The 10447-nt window shown below is 53.2% G+C and overlaps 1 protein-coding gene across 1 annotated transcript; it reads left to right on the top strand.

The window, feature by feature from the left end:
- The first annotated feature begins 1667 nt into the window (after positions 1 to 1667).
- LOC137838608 (uncharacterized) lies at positions 1668 to 2384 on the top strand. Its single transcript, XM_068647848.1, has one exon. The coding sequence runs from the start codon at positions 1668 to 1670 to the stop codon at positions 2382 to 2384; it is 717 nt and encodes a 238-aa protein (XP_068503949.1).
- Positions 2385 to 10447: the final 8063 nt, after the last annotated feature.

The following is a 10447-nucleotide window of genomic DNA, read 5'->3' as shown; positions in this document are numbered from 1 at the left end:
TCTCGCGTGGGTGGCATTTTTCTAGGGTTTTGTCCCCTTTTCTGCCTTGGCATCGCTTGTTAAAACCATTTTCCTTTCCTCTTTCTCCAGTTATTTATCCGCATCATGGTGCGCCCGAAATCAAGGTCCGGTTCTCCCCCCAAGACCAACTATAAAGCCTTCTATTCATGGGCCCCTGACGAGCTTTTGAGTGAATGCACCACTATGACAACCATTCAGGACTTCGAGAACCATCGCGGTGATCCCCACTTGTACAATTTTAATGCCTTCTGCCGCACCCATGATGCGCATATTTCTGTTCGTCCCTACAGGCCTGGGGAACCTGTTTGCGTGGATGACAGACCCAGGAAAGGGGATCCTTTCTTCTTCATGTATCAAACGGTATTTAAATGCATCGGGGTGCAGCTTTCGTTCACACCCTTCGAGAGGGAACTTCTTACAGAAATCAACACAGCCCCGGCCCAGTTACATCCTAACAGCTGGGCATTCGTTCGGGCCTTCCAAATTCTTTGCGGGTATCTAGGCATCCTCCCCTCTGTGGATGTCTTCTTACACTTCTTCGAGGTGAAGAAACAGGGGAAAAGCTTTTGGGTAAGCTTCTCCGGGATCGCAGCTAGGATCCTTCTTTCTCTCTTCCAGAACTCGTACAAAAGCTGGAAGGGAAAATTCTTCAGGGTGTGCTGCGCCAAGCACGACCCCACAGCCTTGGACAGCTTCCCTCTGTATTGGACAGAGCACCCCAAGCTGCTCAAGGCCAAAGCCCTAGATGAGCTATCCCCTGCTGATAGGGAGGTATGCAAGGCCTTGGCCGACCTGGGGATCGTCTTCGACACGCTGAAGCTCATCGCGAGCGAGTACAACGCCCACTCCCTGACCACCTACTTTGGTAGGGAGACTCCTCTCTTATTGTCTTCCGTTATCTGTATTCTACTGCATCATGCTCGCTCTATTGGCCTCTTCCACTTGTTTTCCTTTGTGCTAAGTGCCTTATGTCTCATTCATCTGCGCGCTTTGTGGGTTTGTATAACTGCCTTGGCCTTAACTTCTGCTATTGGGTTTGTCTGAATGTAGGATCAGTGATGGATGCTTCCAAGAGGATGGTTTTGGCGAAAGCGATGAAGGCTGCTCGTGCCGCCAAGGTTGGCGCCTCCTCCGCCCCTGCTACTGACCCAAACCCCTCATTAACCTTGCCCTTACCACCACCAACCACTACCGAAGCCCCACTAGGCTCATCTTCACCATCCTCACATAGGCCCCAGGCGCTTCAAACACCCGACTCTCCTTTGCCCATCGCCGCCGTTCCCCTGGCTGTGGCTTCGTCACCGGCTCCAACCCCCCTTGACAAAGGAAAACGGGTTTTGGAGATCATATCCGATGATGAGGACTCTGATGGCGTGGCACCCTTCAAGAGGAGGAAGGCTGCGAGGGTTCCCATCCTACCAGCGGCATCGCCCCGGGGAGGGAATTCCTTCAGGGACAACCCTCCAAGTGCTACTTCTCTTCCTCCCACAATGGTCCAAGAGGAAACAGGCGAAGGGGCCGAATGTGCTCCACCCATGCCACCGGCAGAGGTCTCTATTTCTCCCGCTTCCGTTGTCGCCGCCCCCGATCTTTTTGCCATCCCTCCTCCAATTATGCATCTGATGAGGGGCTTCAGCGGGGGATGAATGCCAGAAGGCTCCGACAGGAGGGAGGGAATGCCCTTCTACTTGGGAGCCTTCTTGGCCGTGGCCCTTGACTGGCATGCCCAAGCTAGAAACGTTGTTTTGCAGACACAAACCCTCCAGGCCCTGGAAGCAAGGGTGGCTGCTTTGGAGGAGGAAAAGAAGACTCTGGGACGCCAAAACGAGGCCTACCAAACCTCACTGAAGTTGGCGCAAGAGGCCAAGGAGGAGGCTGAAAAGCAGCTGGGTGAGGCGATGGAGCTACAAACCGACTTCTACGCTCGGGAAGTCACCCTCCAAGTTCAGGTAACAAGCCTCCAAGACACAGTCGAAGCTTACGAAGAAGTTCAGAAGGACTTGAAGGAGCGATGCTGTGAGCAGGCTGATGAACTGGAGCGGATGGAGGGGGAGATGGCTACTCAGGCCAAGGCTTTGGGCCTTCTCCAGGTTGACCACGACAAACTGCAGATCGAGGTCAGCCGGCTCCGTGTGGAGAAGCAGGCTTTGGAGAAGCAGGTAGCTTCTGGGGACGCCACTATCGAGGAGTTGGAGAAGGACAAGAAAACCCTTATCAATGACATGGCGGGCACCTTCGAGGAGGGGTTCAAAGAGGCTCTGGCCCAGACCGTCTGTGAGAACCCGGGAATCGACCTTTCCAACTGCGATTCCACTCATCACTTCGTTGACGGGAAGGTCGTGCCCTTGGAGCTGGATGACTGAACCGCCGCCCTCGACCACCACCTTACTCCTTTGCGCTTTGTCTTGTTTTTGTCCCCCTTTAATGAACTTGTAACTTCTTTGAACTTATCGGTCCTTTCGTCACAACTATGGATGACAATTTTTGTACCTTTGAGTTATCGAATTCCGTCTGTATGATTTTACCTTCATTTTTCGCCTTCACGTGCTTCGACTTCTTTGACCATACTCTACCCGTTTCTTTCGCTGCGTTGGGCGACCCTGTATGCCCGGTGCCTATGCCTCGTGAAGGCGTCAGTGGCTTTACTATTGCCGCAACGCAGAGGTTGAGACCTACTTCTGGGTCCTAAACACTTGGGATAAGGTCATGCGTCGATGCCCACGCCCATGGAGAGGCTTGCCTAACGGAGTCGTACCGTCCATGGGGTGTCTCAGACACCAAAGCAATCTGTCCCTTGATTCTTGGTGCCCGGCACCCACGCCTAATTAGAGGCCTGCTACAGCTGCGCCGTATCGTCCCCAGGGTGTCTAAAAACGCCGAGTGCTGGGAAAGCTCGGAGCCCTTCAGGGGGTCGTTCCCTCCATGGTCTTTCCTTCCCATGGGTGTCGAGGAACAACCCTGCCAGCGGTTCACTCAGCATTTGGCGATCTCGTCTCCCTCCACAGTCTTTCCTACCTGTGGGTATCGGGGAGGCGACACCGCTAGTAACTAGTTTCAACTTCTTCGATTTCATCTCCCTCCACAGTCTTTCCTACCTGTGGGTATCGGGGAGGTGACACTGCTGATACTTGGATTGGCGACGCCCGCAACGTCTCATGATGGTGTCGCCTTCCCTGGCGACGCCTTGGGCGTCTCATGCTGGCGTCGCCTTCTGCACCTTTCCTGGTGACGCCTTGGGCATCTCATGCTGGCGTTGCCTTGGGCGTTAACTTTACCTTGGCATTGACTTTAACTTTGGCCCTGGTGGACGCCTTGGGATAGCGAAGAGCTCAAGGTTCCGCCTGTGCCATCCACGTGGCGCTTCTCGTATGTCTGATGGGACGTTCAGCCACTTGACTTGGTCCTGACATTTTCTAAGCCTCTGACCCACTCTCGACGGCTTATCGTACCCTCGGGCATTCTGTCGATACGACGTTTTCTGAGTGTTAACCAGTGGTGCCAGGGTCATCCTCCCATCCTCTGCCACGTGGCTCGATCGCACGGTGCATCCATTTGCGTCGTTTGGCGCTATAACTGCAACACTTTCATTTGCGTCGTTTGGCGCTCTAACCGCAATATTTAGTTCTTCAAAATCTTGAACCTGTCCTCATCATTTCTGCGCTTTTGTAACCTACTTGCACACTTTCTCTTCTCGCGAAGAGTTCTTCTAGTGTTCGTTCCAACCAGCGTTTTACCCTCGCGTTTCCAGCAGGTCACTCTCCTCCAAACCTCCCAGATACTGTTCAGGCATGTCTTCTCGTGTTCCTCCCCCTAGGGTTAACCCCAAGGACCTTTATACTTGGGCCTCGAGCGAGCTCCTTGAAGAGTGCTCGTGCTTGCTTTCTACCCGGGCCATAAGGGAACACAAAGGGGATTCGTGCTCCTATGATCACCGTGCCTTCGCGAAGAGGCACGACGACGATATTGCTGTGCTGCCTTGCACTTTAGGGGAGCCAGTATGCGAAGACGAACGGGCCAACGACGGGGTCCCCTTCTTTTCATTTCTATCAGGTGGTTTTCAACACCATCGGCGTGCGCCTGCCCTTCTACAGGTTTGAGAGGGAACTGTTGACAGAGATCAATGCTGCTCCGGCCCAGTTATATCCTAATAGCTGGGCTTTCGTCAAGGCTTTTGACATCCTTTTTGGTTTTCTGGGTTGTGCACCCTCGGTTGATATCTTTCTTCACTTCTTTGAGGTGAAGAGGCAAAGGAATAACCTCTGGGTGACCCTCAGTAATGTTCCTGGCAGGGTTCTCCTGACCCCCTTCCAAAACTCCTTCACTGGGTTGAAGGGCAGGTTCTTCAAAATCTGTTGCTCTGATCTCGTTCCCTCCGCCCTAGATGGTTTTCCACTGTACTGGGTGAGGGAGACGAGGGCCCTCAAGTCCAAACCCTTCAAGAAGCTAGCCCCGAATGACCAGGTGGTTTGCCGGATCCTTGCTGAGGCGGGAGGTTTCGACTCTGCAACCTTGATCAGTTTGGAGTTCAACGCCGGAACCCTAGAGAAGTATATATGTATGAGTCGCTGCCCTAGAAACTTCCGCCTTTGATGCTTTCTAACTGTGTGTGTTTTGCTTCATGGTGTCTCTGACACGTTCATCTCCCTTGGTGCAGGTTCGAAGATAAACCAAGAGCGGAGGTCACAACTTACCCGGGCTCTGCGGGCTGAGAGCGGGGCTTTGTCTTCCTCCCGTGCCGACTCCGGCGGCCACTGAAGAGTGGTTTGTTTGTGTTTTTTGTATGAGCACAGGGCTTGTAATGTTTGCCCTATTCACATTTAACTCTACTATACCATGCTTGGTTTCCGTAACGCCGCTTTACTTTTGCACACACCTCATATACTGTGCATTTTTCCTCCGTCATGTTTCTTAGCGGCGCCTGCGCTTGGGCGACGCCTTCTACCTTGGCGACGCTTTCTTCTTGGCGACGCTTTCTCTTGGCGACGCTTTCTCTTGGCGACGCTTTCTCTTGGCGACGCCTTCTTTCTTGGCGACACCTTCTTTCTTGGCGACGCCTTCTTTCTTGGCAACGCCTGTCGCCGTTTCGAACAGAAAAAAGATAAAGACTAAAAACCAAGGCAAGGTTTTTCTCGAACTTCTTTTTTCTTTTACTCAGGTGACCTCATTAAAAAACCCCCGAAAGAGAAAAAGAGTGTCCCCTTCAACAAGATCGTTACATGGCTGCTTACATAAGTCAACTAAAATAAAACTTCAAGTTGGCTGCATTCGAGCTACGCGGAATGGGACCCCCCTCCAAGGTCTCTAGGTTGTACGAACCGTTGCCCTTAGCCTCGGTAATTCTGAAGGGTCCGATCCACTTGGGAGACAGCTTATTCTCCAGCTCGTATGGGTGGGCTTTCCTCATAACTAGGTCGCCAATCTGAAACTGTCGTGGCTTTACCTTATAGCTATATTGTCGCTCTACTCTTCTCTTTACTGCTTGGGCTTTTATTCTGGCTTCCTCCCTGACTTCGTCTAGTAGATCCAGGTTCACCCGCCTTTCTTCGTTGGATTCCTCAACCACAAAGTTTCGAAAACGTGGCGAGCTTTCGTTTATTTCTACCGGGATCATCGCATGCGACCCATACACCAAACTGAAAGGCGTCTCCCTGGTAGAAGATTGGGGCGTGGTGTGGTATGCCCATACGATCCTTGGTACTTCCTCCGCCCACGACCCCTTGGCCTTCTCTAGCCTTCTCTTTAGCCCCCTCAGCAAAACTTTGTTTGTTGACTCTACCTGCCCATTAGTCTGGGGGTGTTCGACTGATGCGAACACTTGCTTGATGCCTACCTCAGCACACAGGTTTCTCAACTGCTGACTGGCGAACTGGGTTCCATTATCGGATATCAGCCGCATAGGTACGCCAAAACGACACACAATGTTCTTCCACACAAAGTGTTGTACCTTGTGCGCAGTGATTTGGGCCACGGGCTCTGCCTCTATCCACTTGGTGAAGTAGTCGATGGCAACGATCAAGTACTTCATCTGCCTTATCGCCAGTGGGAACGAACCTAGGATGTCAATCCCCCAGGTATGGAAAGGCCACGGGCTGTATATGGATGCAGCTCTTCTGGCGGCGCCTTGTGCACAACCCAGAAACCCGAAAAGGATGTCAAAGGCCTTGACAAAAGCCCAGCTGTTGGGATATAACTGGGCCGGAGCAGCATTGATCTCTGTCAACAGTTCCCTCTCAAACCTGGAGAAGGGCAGGCGCACGCCGATGGTCTTGAAAACCACCTGATAGAAGTAAAAGAAGGGGACCCCGTCGTTGGCCCGTTCGTCTCCACATACTGGCTCCCTTAGAGTGCAAGGGAGCACAACAATGTCGTCGTCGTGCCTCCTCGCGAAGGCACGGTGATTATAGGAGCATGAATCCCCTTTGTGTTCCCTTTTGGCCCTGATGGAGAGTAAGCATGAGCATTCGTCGAGAAGCTCGCTCGAAGCCCAAGTATACAGGTCCTTGGGGTTGACCCTGGGGGGAGGAGCACGAGAAGACATGCTTGAACAGAATCAGGGAGGTTTGAAGGCGTGTGGCCCGCTGGTAACGCAAGGGTAAACGCTGGTGGCAACGAACACTAGAAGAACTTTTCGCGAGAAGAGAAAGGGTGCAAGTAGGTTACGAAAAGCGCAGAAATGATGAGGACAGTTTCAAGGTTTGAAGAGGTAAATATCGCGGTTAGAGCGCCAAACAACGCAAATGGAAGTATTGCAGTTATAGCGCCAAACGACGCGAATGGATGCACCGCACGATCGAGCCACGTGGCAGAGGATGGGAGGATGGCCCTGGCACCACTGGTTAACACTCAGAAAACGTCGTATCGACAGAATGCCCGAGGGTACGATGCGCCGTCGAGAGTGGGTCAGGGGCACAGAAAGTGTCAGGACCAAGTCAAGTGACTGAATGTCCCATCAGCCATGCAAGAAGCGCCACGTGGATGGCACAGGTGGAACCTTGAGCTCTTCGCTATCCTCAGGCGTCGGCCAGGGCCGAGGTTAAAGTCAGTACCAAGGTAAAGATAACGTCCAGGGCGACGCCAGCATGAAACGCCCGAGGCGTCGCCAGGAAAGGTGCAGAGGGCGACGCCAACATGAGACGTTGCGAGCGTCGCCGACCCCAGTAGCAGCAGTGCCGCCTCCCCGATACCCACAGGTAGGAAAGACTGTGGAGGGAGACGAAATCGAAGAAGTCAAAACTAGTTACTAGCGGCGTCACCTCCCCGATACCCACAGGTAGGAAAGACTGTGGAGGGAGACGAGATCGTCAAATGCCAGCGGATCACTGGCAGGGTTGTTCCCCGATACCCATGGGAAACAAAGACCATGGAGGGAACGACCCCCCCCCCCCAGAGTACTCGGCGTTTTTAGACACCCTGGGACGATACGACGCTGTTGTAGCAGGCCTCTCCTTAGGAGTGGGCGCCGGGCACCAAGAATCAAGGGACGGATCGCTTTGGTGTTTGAGACACCCCGTGGACGGTACGGCCCCGTTAGGCAAGCCTCTCCATGGGCGTGGGCATCGACGCGTGACCTTCCCCGGGCATACAGGGTCGCCCAACGCAGTGAAAGAAACAGGTAGAGTACAGGCAAAACAATCGAAGCGCGTAAAGGCAAAAAACGAGAGTAAAATCATACAGGAGGAATTCGATAACTCAATGGCACGAAAGTAGTCATGCAAAAACCCAAAGTTGTAACGAAAGTGCAAACAGTTCAAAGAATTACAAGCTTATCAAAGGGGCCAAAAACAAGCATAAAGTGTGAAGGAGAAAGGTGGCGGTTGAGGGCGGCAGTTCAATCATCCATCTCCAAGGGCACGACCTTTCCATCAACGATGTGATGAGTGGAATCACAGTTGGAAACGTCGATTCCCGGGTTCTCACAGACGGCCTGGGCTAGATCCTCTTTGAACCCCTCCTCGAAGGTACCCGCCATGTCATTGACGAGGGTCTTCTTATCCTTCTCTAACTCCTCGATGATCGCGTCCCCCGAAGCCACTTGTTTCTCCAAACCTTCCTTCTCCACGCGAAGTCGGCTGACTTCGACCTGCAGTTTGTCGTAGTCAACCTGGAGAAGGCCCACAGCTTTGGCCTGGGTAGCCATCTCCCCCTCCACCCGCTCCAGTCTGTCAGCCTGCTCGCTGCACCGGCTCTTCAAGAGCTTTTGGACCTATTCGTAAGTTTCGACCATGCCCTGGAGGCCTGTTACTTGGACTGGAAGAGTGACTTCCCGAGTGTAGGAGTCAACCTGCAGCTCCACCGCCTCTGCCAGTTGTTTTTCAGCCTCTTCTTTGGCCTCTTGCGCCTGCTTCAGGGTGGTTTGGTAAGCTTCGTTTTGGCGTCCCAGAATCTTCTTTTCCTCGTCCAGGGCAGCTACCCTTGTTTCCAAGGCCTGGAGGGTTTGAGTTTGCAGAACAGCGTTTCTGGCTTGGGCGCGCCATTCAAGGGCCACCGCCAAGAAGGCCCCCAAGTAGAAGGGCATGCCCTCCTTCCTGTCGGAGCCTTCTGGCATTGATCCACCGCTGAAGCCCCTCATCAGATGCATAATTGGAGGAGGGATGGCGATAAGATCGGGGGCGGCAGCCACGGAGGTGGGAGAAGCAGAGACCTCTGCCGGTGGCGGGGGTGGAGCAGATTCGGCACCTTCGCCTGTTTCCTCTTGGACCATTGTGGGGGGAAGGGAAGTAGCACTTGGAGGGTTGTCCCTGAAGGAATCCTCTCCCTAGGGAGACGCCGTTGGTAGGAGAGGAACCCTCGCAGGTTTCCTCCTCTTGAAGGGTGCCACGCCATCTGAGTCCTCATCATCGGATATAATCTCCAAGACCCGTTTTCCTTTGTCAAGGGGGGTTGGAGCCGGTGATGAAGCCACGGCCAGAGGGACGGCGGCGATGGGCGGAGGAGAGCCGGGAGTCTGAAGCGCCTCGGGGCTATGTGGGGACGGTGAAGATGAGCCTAGTGGGGCTTCGGTAGTGGTCGGTGGTGGCGGAGGCAGGGTTGATGGGGGGTTTGGGTCAGCAGCAGGGGCGGAGGAGGCGCCCGCTTTGGCAGCACGAGCGACCTTCATCGCTTTCGCCAGCATCATCCTTTTGGAGGCATCCATCACCGATCCTACATTCAGATAAACCAAGCAGCAGAAGTCAAAGCCAAAGCAATTATACAAAACCACAAAACGCGTAGATGCATGAGACGTAAGTCACATGGCACAATGGAAAACAGGTGGAAGAGGCCAGAGGAACAAACATTAGGTAGTAAGGTACAGATAACAAAAGATGGTAAGGGGAGAGTCTCCCTACCAAAGTATGTGGTCAGGGCGTGGGCGTTGTATTCGCTCGCGATAAGCTTCAACGTATCGAAGACAATCCCCAGGCCAGCCAAGGCCTTGCATACCTCCCTATCAGCAGGGGATAGCTCATCCAGGGCTTTGGCCTTGAGCAGCTTAGGGTGCTCCGTCCAGTACAGGGGAAAGCCGTCTAAGGCTGGGGGGTCGTGCTTGGCGCTGCACACCCTAAAGAATTTTCCTTTCCAGTTTTTGTAGGAGTTCTGGAAGAGGGAGAGAAGGATCCTACCCGCGATCCCAGAGAAGCTTACCCAAAAGCTCTTCCCCTGTTTCTTTACCTCGAAGAAATGCAAGAAAACATCCACAGAGGGAAGGATGCCCAGGTGCCCGCAGAGAATTTGAAAACCCCTTACAAATGCCCAGCTGTTGGGGTGGAGCTGGGCGGGGGCTGTGTTAATCTCGGTGAGAAGTTCCCCCTCGAAGGGCATGAATGGGAGACGCACGCCGACGCGTTTAAACACCGTCTGGTACATGAAGAAGAAAGGATTCCCCTTTCTAGGTCTGTCATCCACGCAGACAGGTTCCCTTGGTCTGCCGGGACGAACAGAGATGTGCGCGTCATGAGTGCGGCAGAAAGCATTAAAGTTGTACAAGTGAGGATCCCCACGATGATTCTCCAGGTCCTGAAAGGTTGTCAGGCTGGTACACTCGTTCAAGAGCTCGTCGGGGGCCCATGAATATAAGGCTTTATAGTTGGACTTGGGGGTCTTGGGAGGAGAACCAGACTTTGAGTTCGGGCGCGTCATGGTGTGAATAAATAGCTGGAGAAAGAAGAAAGGAAAAAGGTTTTTAACAAGTGATGCCAAGACAGAAAAGGGGGTAAAACCCCAGGAAATGCCACCCACGCGAGAAAACCCAGAAAGAAGGAGAAGGGAACGGAGAAGAAAGGAGAAGCGGAAGAACACAATAATGCATAAACGTAAACAGTCCCAGGCAGTTCAATAAACTATGCAATGCGACGAAGGAGAAGAGTCGTGGATATGCAAGAATCATACCTTTGCTGTCAAAGTGAGGAAGGAAGGAGAGCACGAAGGAAAGAACAGAAGTTGCAGAGAA

The sequence above is a fragment of the Phaseolus vulgaris genome, chromosome 4, assembly GCF_000499845.2.
Source record: "Phaseolus vulgaris cultivar G19833 chromosome 4, P. vulgaris v2.0, whole genome shotgun sequence".
In the NCBI taxonomy this organism is placed as follows: Eukaryota; Viridiplantae; Streptophyta; class Magnoliopsida; order Fabales; family Fabaceae; genus Phaseolus; species Phaseolus vulgaris.
This window is presented reverse-complemented; position numbering and strand designations above follow the sequence as displayed.